General features: G+C 44.8%; 1 protein-coding gene across 1 annotated transcript in view; it reads right to left on the reverse strand.

Moving 5' to 3' along the window:
* gli2a (GLI family zinc finger 2a) overlaps nucleotides 1-16,902 on the reverse strand; it is a gene marked incomplete at both ends in the record, with an annotated part of 61,865 nt that overhangs the window by 23,408 nt on the left and 21,555 nt on the right. Inside the window, 2 exons of the mRNA XM_079231293.1 lie at nucleotides 1,142-1,341; nucleotides 9,803-9,908. Coding sequence (XP_079087419.1) covers nucleotides 1,142-1,341; nucleotides 9,803-9,908 — 306 coding nt within the window. The remainder of the gene's footprint in view (nucleotides 1-1,141; nucleotides 1,342-9,802; nucleotides 9,909-16,902) is intronic.

Genomic DNA, 16,902 nt, shown 5'->3' on the forward strand with positions numbered 1-16,902 from the left:
GCCTTTGGCTCCTCTCTTCTCCGACCTGTTGTTTGAGCAAGGGTAGCGAGGACAGCTCTGTCATCATGTGAACTCAATAGTTCACGGGTGACGCATGTTTTTCTTCTTCCTGTGCTAATTTACATGGTTTCTCCTGCCCAAACATATATACAGACATGCAGCGAAGCTGCACATACCACAAAGCATATCTCTGATATACCCGCAAATCACCAGCATGCACACACTTGCAAAAACACCATAACAAGCGTGATGAAAGGTGTACCTCAGTACCCTATGTAGAGGAGTGTATAAGGTGTGAGACTCATTATCACCGCTGGTTAAAAAATCAACTGTATAAACTGAAGCGTGGATGCCGTGAGCCGCAGCCCAGCAGACACAGTCGGTTTACAGGGAACAGGATATATAAATTCTGAACCTGCTCAACTCTAATCCCACCTAATTAATGCTAACTGGCCAAAGCAGCTGCAGAATAACCAAATGTGAAAGATTTTCCACATCAATTGCAGTTTATTCATACTGTGTACATTGCATACATCACACGAACACTGAGGCGGAGTGTTTCCACTTTGCAAATGCATGATGGTGATTGCAACCTAACCGGTATGAGAGTGTTTATGGATGGAACACGTGTGCCTGGTCACGGCAACTCGTTCACACATTAGCCATCTATACGGGCGCATGTGAATGACTGTGTGTGAGTATGTCCTCCTCACACTCTGTTCCAGCGCTTTCCCATCGGTACGTCATTTGACCTAGTACACAAGTGTGTGTGTCTGTGTGTGTGTGTGTGTCTGTGTGTGTGTGTACTTTAATTTGTACAATCTGCAGAAGAAAATGTGAGTAAAGTGAATCTGAGGAAGTGATTCTCCAAATGTACCAGACAAAAAAAGTAGAATACACTTTAACAAATGCAAACCACCAGTAAGACAATAAAAAGAGGAATTTCAGGAAGTGTCAAAACCCAACAATGAGAAGTCAAACTTATCTCAAGACCTGTGACACTTTGTGTTCCTCATGTGTGATGCTGCTTTTCATTTGTTTTGTGGCATAGTGGTTGAGGTTGTTATACAGTATTGTGATGAGCAACCCATACTTGTAGTTTTAAGATCAATATCTTGATGGTACATGGGGTGAATCTTACCTTCAGCAGGGCTCAGTCCTCGGGCCGCTGAGATCATGGAGAGGGTGGGGCTGCCGTGCACTGAGCGGAGGTAGTGCTCCATGTGGGGGCTGACGTACGGGTGTGGAGGGCTGAACGGTGACTCACCGGGCATCGCATGAGGAGACAGACGGATCAGGGAAATGTCGGAAATGACTGGACTGCCCGTGAGTCCAGGAGGTCTGCAAAGAGGAATTATAAATTAGACCAATCTAAATGAATGACACAGAGAAAGAAGGTCTGGAGGTAGGAAGGAATGGAGGAGACTGGTCATAGATATATAGAAAGACAGAAAGCAGATAGTGGGAAATGTAGGGAGGAAATACCTCCTGTACTGATGTGATTACTTGTATTGTTCTCCGTTATCAGTGAGAGTGATCTTCATTGGTATGTTCAGAGACAAGCCGTAACTTCTGTTGTTCCACCAAAGTGTCTGCTGTCTCAATCCACTTCCACCCTTTCCAGTCCCACAGCTAATACATAATAATCCCCTCTTGTTCACCTTCTCCGATTAAGCCCTAGAGCTACAGACAAGTCGAGACCCAGGGCTTTCCAGTGCGAGGTCCCAGGAAGCGTCTCTATCTGTTTGGGTGGGCGTCTCTCCCATCAGCTATTACATGTTGTATGATAAGAGTGGCTGCTCAGAGCCTTAAGTAGCTGCCGACAGCCACCTTTGGCAAGAGAAGTCAGAAGTTGTCCAACAGCCTGTCGGTCACATCAGGCTCTACAGTAAATGTGTCATCTCTGACATGTAATTGGGAGCTCTGCTAGCAGAAACACAGACAATTGGGTGTTGTACTTCTCAACAGCGCCGAGGGGCTGAACCGTAGATAAAAATGTCTGCTGGCCGCTGGCAGTGGCACAACCCTTTGAAGGGGCATTGGTACTTCTGTGCTTCAGCTCTGATAAGAGGCGCCTCACTCCATCAGTGTGTGGTGAGGACACCTGGTAGAAATTCAGCCCTCGAGAATGACTATTAAGCTTGGCGGAGGATGACTAACAGACGAAACGGCTGAATGACTGGTTACATTGATGGTTTAACCGTAACCTATAAATTGTCAATCAACGCTGATGCAGGGGTTAACATTTGAGTGGACTTTGAGGTGGAAACTGCGCTCTGGTTGAACAGACCAGTAGCTGACAGTGCAGTACCCGGCTTACAAGTTAACTCCTTCCAGGAGAAAGAAAGAAAACCCAGAAGACAACACATACTGACCCACTATACAGTAGTTAGTTACCCCTAACATCAGCCAAAAGGAGGAAGACCAGGCAATGTTACGGGTAATGAACCTGAAGGGGAGCAGACTCATGACTCACTGTAACTATATCATGGTTTAGAGGAGGGCGTCACCGTGAGCCTGGTGATGAGTAACAGATGAGTAACACTGTAGGCATTGTAGCCTTCAGGTCGGAGGTCACTTTAGTCAGTTCAACCTTTTTATTAAAAATGTTTATATTTTTGTTGGTCATTTTGTTTATCCCAGCCTCATGTTTTGAACTGAGAAAAGTGAGGGATTTCATGCCGGCCCTGTTGTCAAGTGTCAAAGATCACACACCACTTGCTCCACTTCAGTCTGTCTCATAACCGGTCATGAAGTACTGATGCATGGTCAGTGGCCCGCGGTGTCTGATACCGACTCACTAGAGCACCCTTCAACTAACTCCAATGTTTACATTGGAGTTATTATTAGACGTTCAGAGAAAATGACGGAGTAGGAAAAAAGTGGGAGAAAGTCAGAGTATCGTGGTAGGGAGGGAAGGTTACATGAGTCAAACAAACACAAGCGTTCACTTCCTGTACTTTCTAACGCCAGTTACGTAACAAACGTAAGTATTTGAACCCAAACCACTGTCCTTTAATACGCCTAACCGAGTAGTTTATTGCAAAAGTGAACCTAAAAACTCTGTAAACCTAAACACCAAGTAACCCTACATTTAAAGTTTATTTTAGAAAGAGACAAGTAGAATCTGTATGTTTCCTTTAAACACGGAAGATTATTTTGAAAAGACACTGCATGCAGCGATGGAAACGGACACGCCATCCCTGACACGTCAAAAACTAGAGGGGAACTTCTAGTCTAGAACTTCAGTTTGGGCCACTGACCAAGAGGAGCAGCAGCGATTCATTGGTATAAAATGTGACCACATTGACATACAACAATACAGCGTAATGAAAACAACAGAATAGCTGACTTTATGAGGGCCTGGGAACAAGCGCTGTTTAATCTGACAGTTAGGCAGCCTGTTGGCTGCGGTGAACACATGAGTGTTTATATGTGTGGTTTTCATTCTTGGCAGCAACAACTGGATGCTTAAGAGTGGGGTGTAAGGAATGGTTCATCTAAAGGTTTGCCCGCATCCCTCTCACTGGTAACATGGTTCATTAATGTTATTCAATTAAATACGGAGATTAGACTTGGACCTTCTGAGGTTACATCTATGTGGTGTATCCCTCTGTGGACTGATATGCCTTTAGGCCAGTAAATAGTAATGTTGGTCATCATTCTGGAGAAGCTTGAATATTTCATTATACATCTGAAAAAACATCGGTCAGGGGTGTTGAATCCCTTGACTCAGATGAAATGAGTGTGACAGGTCCAGGTTGCAGTTATATGGCTGTTGCTATGAAAGGTGGGCCTCACACCAGCATGGGTCTGAGGCTCCCCCTCCCTGCTCAGTCTCTCATTCACTGTCTCTGTGCAGATGCCAGCCTGCGCCCCGGGCCCAGCCCGGCCCCAACTCAGGCCCGCGCCAACCAACCCAGAGCTCGGCCCTCGCTCCATTTCCAGTAAGCGCCTGCAGACTGCTGGCCTTGTCCGAGGGCCAACTTTCTGCCGTCGAGCCCAGTCTTCCCCTACAAACGACCATAAAGAGCCCTCTGTTCTGGACGGGAGGGGAGAAGTGAGAAGAAACAGACGCTCCATACACAAAAACACGCTTCCCTCGGTCCGCCTCGATGCAGCACACACAGAGCTTGGCAGTGCCGCCTCAGATTAGTGCCCGGGTGCTTCACTGAAGGACTACCTGGGCAAGCTGGCACTGCTGCTGGCTCTTTCTTATCAGACCGGGTGACTCAAGGGTCATCAAAGCAATCATACACTGGGATTCCCAGCATTTAGCTAACGCTGAAAGCTATAATGCAATATCGTCTAATATGTTTCTAGAATGGACCTAAAATCAGAAAAGGCTCCTTATGTAATACAGGAACCTGTTTAACACACTTCATCAATTCCCTCCATCTCTGATTGATCACCATCGGAAGCAAACAAACGTTGGGCCTCATGCAGCAATAAAACATATCAAACACATGTATAGATCTGCTCTTGTTTTTGTTTGTGTCCACAAATGTTCTTATTTGTTAGTACGCATTGATATCTGGGATCCATCAAGTTCTTCTCTGAAGAAAGAGAACATTTCATGGTGGAGAGCTCTAACCAAGATAAGAAAAACACATTCTTGTTTTCACAGTGCATAGTTGTTTGTCCTACGCATGTTTTAAATGTAGAATTGTATGAATATGGGATAATAACATTTGTATTATATGTTTTAGAGTAATTATAATAATTGGATTGTTAAATAAATACTATTCTTCTATAAAAACTCTTGGTGGACGTTGAATGCATTTTGCTTCTGAATGGCTTACATACTGCTCTTCAATGACTTTTGATTTTCCTGGAACACCAATACTGCCGCTATGAAAATACACATTTACTTTGTTTAATTTAATTTAACCAAACCTCAATTTCCCGGCTGCTGAAAATCGCCTTCTTCTTACGTTTGTTACGTTCTTACGTCTTTTTGGGGGGCATCTTTAGTTCTTTAATAACTAGTCACAAACGTAGAGTTTAATTTCTTATTCAATCCACTTTTAGTGCTCATGAGGGATTTAATGTATGTGGCCCATTGACGTGTGTTAAACAATGATGAACACAAAACAATGATGATATGAAATATGAAAATCTTCAGCGTGTTTAAGGAAAAATCTGAAATGCAAGTGTGAACTCGCTTTGAAAAATAAATCCATTATAATCAACACACCCCCTCTCCATGTTCCTCCTACCAAAACCATTTTGCAACATTTGACTTTAAACCTGCATCCGCCAACAATAGTTATTTGTTTTAGCCGATAGCAAACCAGCGTGTCCACACACATCACGCTATCTGCAGTAAATCTTCCAAACGACCAAGAGTGTGTATGAGGGCTTGATAATAAGGTGAAATTTACTGCTGCTGCCTGTCAGGAGGTTGCAAATAATAGTCCCGTCTGGCAGGTACCATTATTGAAGCCTTGTCGATCCACCCTTTCCCTGACAAGATGTTACTTGAAGGCTGTGTGTTTTCCAGAGGCGTCAGTCACAGAGGTTGAATGGGAAGCTCTTTGCGGCCTCAGAGCACGGGGCGAGCCCTGTCTCTTAATTAGTGGCTGCCATTTAAAGTGACTTCCATCATACCTGAACACGATGGGTGGCTGGCCTGCTGGAAACACACTTACATCTAAATTCTTCATGGCTGCCAAACAAAAGTGGCAGGAATCTGTTCTCATGAGGATGATACTTGAGGAGGACCAGGAAAGGAGGGAGAGGAGGCCAATGTGAGTCAGCAGATGACATGCTTTGGACTAGGTAATTGCTATTTGTCCCTGTGTTCTGTCCTGTGTTGTTCCATTGTTACAACTCTGCTGTGAGGAAAAGTGATTTGGACATGGTGCAGCTTGCAGAGCACACGAGTAACCCTGCAAGTAAGTACATACCAGAGTGCACGTACAGTGAAGTAGAGGGAGAAACACTCACCTGCGGAGAGGTCGACTAACTTCATACCAACTGGTTCGCCTCATGAAGGACGACTCAAGATCTTTTTGCAAAGGCAAATTCAACCCATGTGGTTTCAGGATAGCGTGAACGGTTGAATGGGTCTTTTTGTTACTTAACCAACGAGTTTGAACCAGTTTAAAACTGACCCTTAAAACCGAAGAAAAATACGTTTCCCTCAAAACATCCGAATGCAATTTTTTGTCGGAGACAGGGTTGTTCTGTAAGTGATGCTTTTGAAAAGCATCCATCTTCACTGCCACACGATGCTGCCAATGCAACCTGTTTCCAAGGTGAGGTGTTAGAGCCACACTCTCACCTTCAAGCTCCCTTTCTGTCTGTCCGCCTGCCTCCATGCCATCCCGGCTGACCAACAAGTTAGAATTTGCCTCTCTGGCATTTTCCCTACTGGCTCGGGGTGGGATGAATTATGATGTGACACACTCCCTTCTGTACTTCTGGGCAGCCGAGGCGATCAAGATAAATCACCACGCCGGCCCACAGGGGACTTGCTAAGATCCTGCCTTAGTTGTTTTTGGGGCCCTGATCAGGATGCAGAGGATTTGGACACAACTTGATACTGTACTCCCTAAGAAGAGAGGACTGTGTACAAAGGAGGGGCCCAGTAGAACTATGTCAGTCGATGGGATAATACACTTAATTGAGAAGGGATTTTACCGAGGGGCAATTATCCATTATTCGGCTCTGTTGCTGTCACATACCATTTAGTCTTTAGTGAGTGCGAGAAAATTATGCTGAGAGCGTGTGATAAGCCGTGGAAATGTCAGGCTACTGATTTGCAACTTCCCAGCCTTTTGATTGACGGGCCCCTTGTCTTTCCAGCAGCACATTCCTGGCTGTAACTCAGGGGAGAATCCAAATTCAAACATTAGCCGTGACGATGAGCTGGAGCCAACAAGCAACACATAACATAGCGATACGTCTGTCGCAACCACTGACAGCCAGGCTCCAAGATCTGTCTCCCTGCTCATCTCCCCACCCTCCCCCTTTTCCATGTTAACCACACCAAAACAAAGAAGGGAAAAAACAACACGGGCCCGAATGGCTGATCTGTAAACTGTATTTAATCAACACATTCCAGGCTGTGGGCCTTGAGCAGACTGATTGCCTGCTGAGCTGGACCACATCTGTTTGTGTACAGGGGCGGTGTAGGCCGCAGCCCTGCCACACAAAAACCTTGGGCATATTTCAACTTTTCAGTGCTGCAATTTGTCCCACGACTGCTTCCCAAAAAGCATAAATATGGGCTGTGGAATGAGCGGGGGATCTGTTTTTCTCATCCGTTGCGTTGCCGTTGAGGTTCCGGGAACGGAAGGCTGGATTTCAGATCGCTAATTACCCGATCAAACGTACTGGCACGATGGCTTTCCTGGCTTGTGGGTTCGCACAGAAGATGCCGGACTACAAAATATGCAGTAAAGAGCTCACAATAGCGGTCTCTACTGTAAGCTGATGTTCTACTGTCACCCCATGAGACAGTTTGCATGTTTCTTCTCTCTGACGGCTGCTCAGTCCGTGAAAGTGAAAGCGCTCCAAGGTTGCTGCGTTTAAATCCTGTACCAAGTACTTGTGAAATGTGAAAGAAAGATGGCACATGAAGGTGTTTTATACACGGACACTGTGACCTTCAGTAATGCAAATACATTTGTCCAATGTGTGTCGAATCCTTTTGAATAGAGAAGGATTCTAAAAAGGCCTTTAGACAATCCAACAAACACCTCAATGCAAACAAACCAAGAGGAGTATTGCATGATATAAAAAAGACATGATTTCTGGTTCCGCTGCATTTTGATCTTTTTCTTTAAACTGTCCAACGTCCCTCGGACAATGTTACAGCAGTGCACCTCTACATTGGTGGATTGCTCTTTAAACACAACTAATGCCAAACAAATCCAACTTTTATCTTCTGTTGATGAGAAACATAAAAGATCAGGAAATGACTGCTGTCCACATGGGGATGAGCATTGGCCCTCTGAGTGACATGGATGCAGTCTTTTCCTTTGCAGGGATCCTAGTGGGTACCAAAGCAGTGAGCACTGCAGCATCTGCCCCATGACAACTGTGACACTGTGACCCGCAGCCCTCATTCTGTAACATGCAAACAGTGATGAAGGGCGCTCTGTATGGAGTTAGACAGGAAGTACAACCCTGACACACAGCAACCAGCCTCCGACAAAACTCTACCACCAAGCGCCCGGCGCCAACACCCTGCTCCATTTCGCCGGGACAACAGTAATTAGGTGAGTTTGGCGCATGCTGGGGAAAAGACAGCTAGATCAAGGTGTTGATGAATTAGTGGGAGCACTCTGTCAGAGTCCCATCACATTAATCAAAACAAAACCGGGTGCGCAGCCACACTGTTCCCTCCTCCCTTCCCCTCGCTTTGCAGGTGATGAATAGCTCTGCCTACACTGTGTATCACCTGATCTCGCTGAATTTAAATGTAACAGCGCAGTTCTCACAAAACCTCTATTGATCTTACTCCTTACTTCCCTTCCTGGATTCGAATATCTCAGATAAGCAAAAGGAGGCCTCGCAATGTTAGGAAGGCCAGACTTTTATGGTAATAAAGTCAGAAAATAAGTTAGTGTTTCTTTGTAGGTCAGGTTAGGATACAAGTTTCAAACCAAGCACACAACTGGATTATTTAAACTCTGACGCCAAAATCAAGGGACAGAGAAATCATCGTAGTAGCTTTAAGTACATGTACTTCTTCCAACATTGTCTTTCACTGGATGTTATCTCAGCACAGCTTTTCTGCTGAAGACCGCGAGAAGTCCCACAACAAGATATTTAAGGACAGGAGACAGAGGAGGACATGTCTGTTGTATTGTGCTAATGGGCCTTGTGTCTTTTATCTCAGTCTCTCTCTTGCTCTGTGTATGGGGTCTGGCCTTGGTGTATTTGAACTTGAACGTCAATGAAGCTGAGAAAGAAGGGCAGTTTTTATTCCAGCTCGGCTGCTGACAAATAGGAAGGAATAGTAGCGCAATTTTCAGAGAAAAAAGCAGTGAATAGTAAAAACTGTTTTTCAGACATTATCTACCTCTGTAAAACATTTTAAGTGGATGTATATAAACAAATATGTTTAATCACAGAGCATCCCTGCTACTGACAAGAGGACCATATGACTGTTGTTGGTCAGTAGGAATGAAAACAATTTACTGACAAATTATCTTCTGATTTTAGTATTGATGTTCATACCTTTTCAACAGTGCTGATTGCTATGAAATGAATTAGCTTTGAATGACCGCAATTGAAAGGGTGTTATGGCCTCATAGAAGATACCTGCTCACCTAGTAGGTTCAGAAGGTTTTCTCATCTTTTCACCTGGTTGATCACCGATGCGAATAACGTTGCGTAACTTTTCATTAGTAACGTACCGCAACATAATGTAACGTAATGTAATGTAACGTAACGTATTGTAACGTAGCGTGATGTAGCGTAATGTAACACAACATAATGTAACATAACGTAATGTAACATAACGTAATGTAACATAACGTAATGTAACACAACGTAATGTAACACAACGTAATGTAACGTTACATAACTTTATGTGGTGTAACTTCACATGGAGAACCTTTGCGTGTCACGTTACGAACATAATTACTGTTAGTGCTGAGAGGTGCAGTTTGCCCCGTCTGAAGCGATTCTATGGTAAAGACTGATAACGGACATTCAATCAGCTGATATGTGGAATGGGGTCAGCGACCGACCGACCGGTGGGTCACTGTTTGTTATGAAAGACATACGGTGGATGTCACCTTGATTATTAATTTCACAATGTCCGGCGACATCTAAGGATACTTACCCATGCATGGCGTGGAGTGGGTGTGGCTCGTAATGGTATCGCCCTTCGTGGTGTCTCATGTCGATGGGGATGGGCGTGTGAAACGTGGGGAAGAGGTGGTGTGGACCTGAGTGACAGAAAGAGAGAAAACGGTCACACATCAAAGATAATAATGATAATAGTAAGACAGTGAAACAAATGCAGCGAGTGATTACACATTACTTAAAGTACTGATGAAATATTATGCTGGTGTACAGGTCCTGACTAATGCCTGCAGCGCAGCGTGAGATGCAACTGTACCCTTTTATAGTTCCTGTAATCCAGCAGTAATTGAAACCTTCTACACTGTCTGAGGCTTTTGCCCCGAGAACTGTGTGTTCATTAATGGCCCTCTCTATCCACTGAGACCAAAGCAGGGTTTACACAACAATGAATGTGTGTTTTATGTGTCAGACAAAGAATGCACACATCCACCATTTCCTGCCATAAAGGGTCCGATGGCTCGAGGGAAGTCTCATTAGGATAACACAGCCGATCTTCATTAATTACTGTGATTACAACTGCTGAGTAGGAAACATTACTGTCTCGATTGAAGGAGGAGGAGGAGAGCTCTAATCATAGAAAAAAGTCGCCTAATTCTCTCCAGTAACATATGTGGAAGTTCCACATGTTTGATGCAGAAAACAACTAAACAGACATCACATTCATGTGTGTGTGTGTGTGTGTGTGTGTGTGTGTGTGTGTGTGTGTGTGTGAGACAGAGAGAACATAGTGAAATGCAGCTCCCTTGAGATGATCTCTAGTTGCTATTAGGATTCTTTGGCTGTACGGTCCAGTAAACCTGGGATGACCTGGGAGCAGAGACCACCGGGGGTTAAAGGTCAGAGCTCAGTGAGAGCAGATCATTATCTCTACCGGAGAGGACCACTGGGACTGGCCGACGAGGGGGGAAATGGGTGCGTCTTTTCACACCAATGCGATGCCAATTTGCCGTTGAGGACGCTATTGAGGATGTTGCTGCCAGAATTAAAAAGACAAAAAGCAAAATGCACATTTTCCTTCCTGCTTATTTTTCACGTTAAAAGTCTGCCAGGAAAGAAATTAATTGCACACATTTAGCCACCAGATGGCTTTTGATGTGAAACAGGAAGTGTGCAGGAAGTGTTTCATTAATGGTATTTCAAATTATCATGAACAAGTTGAAAAGTGGAAGCAAATGAAAACAATTAGTAACTAGAAACAGCAATACTGTAAAGAATGACGAGGTGAGTATGAGTATGTGCAGAGACCTTGACCTTATCAAGACACCAGCTAAATGTGGAGGACGTTTTGAGTATATACTATTGGAAAAGAGGTGACATTTGATCCAAAGACTCCTCTTGCTTATATAAGCTTAGCATTATATTAGCTATATAAGCTTGCAAGCAATCAAGCTAATATAAGCTCGATTCAAGTAAATACACAGTTCTCTGACATTGATTTTTGTCTTCATCTGCTTGCTGTTTTACTGCATGAAACTTCATGTTTTTGTCTCATGGATTTTTGCATCTGAAGCCCAGTGTTTTCAAGTCCAGCAATTATACCATCCTGTGTATTTTCTTGTCAAGATCTGCATATTCTAAACACCTCCCGGTTGAGCTGCGCCTCAGGGGTCCGAACGCGCTGCAGCCAGCGCGGCCAAGACAAGGTGGAACAGGAACCTGTGCCTCCAGGCTACCACCATGCTTAATGTTGTTTTTAGCTGATGCCAATTACAAAGACAGACATTACTGCTACTTAAACCCTGATTGAGCCTTTTGTTACTGTGAATGAGGGAGTCATCATGACGTTGTACCATCTTGTTCTTTGGTAATTCTGATGGGATTACACGCGACTGGGAGAGGAGTTTCCCTGAGGGAGCCCTGAACCGGGACAGGTGTGGAAGCGTTACCCAACAATTATAGTTTTCTCCTTTGGAAACACTGCCATTATGACATTGCTGAAGATGCATTTGACGAAGATATGATTTTAGTACAACCGGTTAATTCCTGTTTTAGCGAAAACAAAACATGAAAGTTTTGCCAAAATAGTCAAAACTGTCCGAAAAATCCAAGTCCAGTTTACAGAACCTGATTAGTAATCCCAAAGGACGTATGTCTTTGAAACATGAAGGTTCATTCCTACTTCAGAGATTACAAACAGACAGGTATGTACAGCAGCACTGGATGCACGCAGGGAAGATACGTTTCAAACTCAAAGTGTTCCGCTGCACTCCCACAGAATGTGTACAAATGGCCCGTGAAGGCAAAGTGAGTTGTAAAATTTGTCTGGTGCCCTGCGTTCCTTGTCTCCTCTCCTCTTGGAGCGCAGAAGGCCAAGGGCTCTGTGTTTCTATCAAGATCCACGCCGCTGGACCTCAGCCAGCGACCCTCCCTTTGCCTTTGTGCACAGGACGGGCGGACAATTCCGAGTCAACTTGTGTGTTACAAAGCCAAAAGAGGCACCCGGTAAATGAGCGAGAGGGAGTGGGAGCTGGGAAAAGGAGTTTCACAAGTGGAGCCAGAAGTTCGGGCTTTGTCTGAGAGATGCCCCCTGCTTGTGCTGCCTGGCACATCTCTGGTGGAGAGGAGGACGAGGAGACTAGGCGAAGACAAAGACAGCACGGCTGGTAGCTCCTTTTACACGTATTGGAAAGCTGATCAATTAAACTGTCGACCTGCAGGACCCTATTCTTTTTTTCCTTTAATTTATTACTTTGCATTGGACTTTTGATGTATTTTCCTTTGATAACGTTTTGGTTTCAACAGCTTCTTAACCCTTTTATTCATGTAAGTCTTCCCTGACACCTGTCTAGCGTCAGATATTTAGAATATCACAATTTTGAAGTGCTGTCATCAGTGAAAACTGTTGATGGATAAGGGCCACATGATTTTTGTTTCTAGTTCCCAGTAAGAAATGATGTCCATTATTGAACCACAGCACAAACACACAGAAATAACCAAGCAGAATCCCCAGAGGCTGCTGTCCTCCGCAGCGTGGGGCTGCTGACTGTGGGGGCGATAAGGGCTGAACAGGCCCTTCCATCACCCAGACAGCTGCATTGTTTTCCGGACTGCAGGGACAGCGACCGACAGGTACGCGGCCTGGACGGCGCGCACGGCTCCGCTCCTTGATTTACCGCCCGTCCGCCCCCCTTGGGTGTGCTGGCATGCAGGGTTACTCCACCCTGGGCCTCATGCGCTCAACCCAAACAGTGGAGAGGACTGTTCAGACCGACGTGAGCACAATGTGACATTTGAGACGGAGGATGAAATGGTCCCAGTGATAGCTGTCAAGAGTGTAGACCCCTGTGCAGTGTTTTGGCATCAGATGCGTCCATGAAATCCTGGATCTACTGCTCAAACCGGACTTCCTGAAACATATTTCACCGTCTCACCGGTACCTGAAACCGCACTCCTTCATCGATGGAGCCCTTCTCAAGGCAGCGCTATTTCGGAGCTGAAAAACTGCTTAGCATAAGCTTGATATTATAACCGTGATGCCTCCATTTTGGGCAATTAACTCAGACGGGTAAAACTATTACTTAAGGTTCACTGGTATTTTGTCCTTTTTGGATATAGGGCTGTGTTTTGCTGTATGGGGTCAATTTGATAAAATATGGAAAAGGCTCAAAATGCAAAATCGCGTGTTAAAGCTTAGGTCCGTAACATTGGAGAAACCAGCAAGAGCAAGCTGGATTTTAAAGGTTTTTAAACATAATTTTGATGTAGAATTTCAACAAATATAACAACAAATGTTTTTTAAAACACATTACAAACCATTAAGCGCACACTTGTGTTGACGTAAACTTAAATCATAAATCAATCCAGGCCACAGGGACTTTTAACTTGCGCTCGGTTTCCACCACTGTATATCTGCTCCGATTTCCCATAACTTGTTTTAAGACATGTCTGTGCCCCTCCCCCAACCCAAACATCCTGCCACATCTTCTCCTCCTTTTCAGCTTCTCATCTCAAAGACCCGGTTTGATCTCTCACTAAAGACAATGCCAGGTGTTCGATGTTAACAAAGGCCCCGTCGAGTCTCATGACTCAGAGACAGGAGAAGGAAAAGCACTCTCTCATTATGTCCAAATGAAGCCCCACATCAGGACCGGGCTGAAGTGGAGAGTGGAGTGGGCTCATGTCTTGGAGGAAGTACTCAACGAAAATAATAATGCCCTGAGAGGCCAGGCCAGGAATAATTTTGGGAGAAGAAAAAAAAGCCTTTGTCGTGCAGAGAGAGAGAGAGAGAGAGAGAGCGAGAGAGAGAGAGAGAGAGCGAGAGAGAGAGAGAGAGAGAGAGAGAGAGAGAGAGAGAGAGAGAGCAGTGAAGAGCAGAGGACTAGGAGAGGTGGGGGTGCTCAATTCAGACAGGAAATTCCAGCAGAAAAAGTTGGCCTGGGTCCTAACTACACAGCGCTGTGCCAACGGCTATACACAAACGCTCATGTGCATGCGCACACACTCACACACACACTCACTCACTCCCAATTACACACACAGATACTGATTTGTTCTGCAGTTCGCTCTCAGTAAGCAACCATCAAGAGTGACGGAGACAAACACAAATGTGTTACTTTGAGGTTCAACAGACATGCCTTTCTGAAACACACACACACACAAACACACAAAACACACATGCACACAAAACACACTGCAGCAAGTGTTATGCCCAAGGTTAATAAAAAAGTGTATGTTTAGCCTAATCCGGGAATCCTGCACTGCACACACAACATGAAACCTGAAGGTTTAGTTCGCAAGACGTGGCTTCCTCTCGGGCAGTGCATGGGCGAGTGATGGCGACAGAGGGATTAGAGGCTTACAGGAGAGCACGGAACCACCGCCGTCTATGAAAGGAAGTCTTACCAGAGTGGCTCTTTACTTTTAACAGCCCTCGGGGAGGGTAAAATGATACCTTTTTTATTGATAGGGGGATTTTGGGCAGAAGGTAAGTGGATTAGGCCAGCGGTCCCTGTAATGACATGAGATGGTTTGAGCGGAAATTCATTAGTGCCTATGAACCCGGGCAAAGTCTGTATATGTTGTGATGTACACATCAAACACGCTCCCTGGGAAGACTAGCGCTGTTGTTTTCCAGAGGTTTGACTCAGCGCTGTGAAGAGAGCACGGTGCCCGGAGCTTGTAACTGTTTTATAGCCCGTCATGACATCAGATGTTTATATTTCAAATATAACACATGTCCATTAGTCAGTAGTTGTGGCTCGGACTGGGTATTGAACCTCAACACTCATGGAGCGGACTGAAATGTGTCCATATTATATGGTATTCAAAACTGACATTGAATTTTGGCTCAGATTAGCAACTCGAACGCAGACTGGCTCATCACAGTGCAGCACCATGGTCCGACAAATATCCGACTTTGCTGCTCAGACTCTCATGTAATCGTTTCAGATGTTCTTCATCTTCAGGCAGTGGATTTAAGGCTTCTCACAGTGAAATGTAATAGTGACACTTATTACCTAGAGAGGTTGGAAGGAGATATATGTTTCTAAAATGTTGCGATTCTACGTAAAAACCTGTGTAGCTAATATTAGCTAGCTTTCACTAGCGTTAGCTATGCTAGCTACTGAATGTATAAACATGCTGCTTTTGCTTTTGAATGATTAAAACAGTGAATAAAGACAGGAATACTGTTGTTGCTTCACCTCATTGTCTTCATTGTGTTCTATCACAGCTGATCTGTAGCTTCCATCTTTATCTTTTATCTTATATTCCTGATTTCACTGCTGAATCAGGAATATATCCTTGAAACACACGTTGTCAACCCTTCTGTTGGTTTGTCTCTGTTACTTTGTTGTTTAAAAATAAATAAATTAGGTATTATTATATTATTAGTATTATTATACGGAGTGCAGTTCGTGACAGTGTGGGCTCCAAGGTAGTTCTGAAAGCTAGTGAGTATCAGCGGGGGTCGGGCTTGTGACTGGTTTGTTCCACTATGTTCACATTATCAATGAGTGTTTTCTAGTGAGCAAGCTAGAGATTAAACTCTGAGTGAGATACTATGTTGGCCTTGTGCACGTGTTTATATTGCGTTGCCATGACGCCCTCATCCTCCCCTAGATGTGTTGTATCACCTCATAGGGCTGTTGTGTTTACAGATCCCACTCAGACCCAGCTGGCCTCTCTCCTCTGCGATCCGTCTCTGTCACATCTGCACGCCGGCCTCAGCCAATCACTGGTCTCAGCGTCAACCCCACAAACCCACCGCCAGTATGATCCATCACCTGGGCTACGAGGTGCTGCACCGCCTCTCCTAATTGTTCTAAAGACTGAGTGCTACCAAGACCATCTCTCACCTGGGTCGCTTCAACTGGTGGTACTGAAGTCCATTCAGTGTGAAAGACACAAAGAGATGCTTGCACCGCTTTCTCTTCCTTTACATCATTTTTGTTTTATAAAAAGGCTACCACATTTGTATGATCTCATCCCCACACCCATTAGTCGACAAAAAAAAAACTGAGTTTCAAAGATTTCATCTTGGAAGTGGGAGTGTCCAGCTTGGGAATCATTGCCTTATGACGGCTTTGCATCACCCTGCCAGAGTGGTAGGCATTTAGCAGGGCTGGGTGTACCCTTCGTGTATGTGTATGAGTGTGTGTATGTGATGCTAGCGTACGGGTAGCCTGGCCTACCAAGCCTCTCCTTGTGGCGGGCAGCGGGCCTCTCTGTGAAGACTGATGAGGTGTCAGGATAATCAGCTTCCCGTGCAGACTTCTGATTTATCGCCTGGCCCCTTTAGAGCACAGGTGTAGGGCTGATCAAGTAATTAATGCATTGGGTTTGTTACTGTTGCGACGCTGGTAATTTCAATTCAGGAGGATGCAAGTTAAAACAAGATAACACCTTGGTGATGCACAGAGTGGAGTGATACTTGGAATACAGAGGCACTATCATATGCTATTCCTATTCATCAAAACAACACATGCAAAATCAGTTTATGTGTGACTTCATCAATCCGTTCCTCATTCGCTTAGTTTCTGGCAAGTGTAAACGCACCAATCAAGCCAAGTCACTTCAAACGGCGGGAACTCAGAGCCATCCTCTGTCCTCCGTGAGCCCTTTGACCTCTGAGACACA

The sequence above is a fragment of the Taurulus bubalis genome (assembly GCF_910589615.1).
Source record: "Taurulus bubalis genome assembly, chromosome: 15".
Taxonomy (NCBI): Eukaryota; Metazoa; Chordata; class Actinopteri; order Perciformes; family Cottidae; genus Taurulus; species Taurulus bubalis.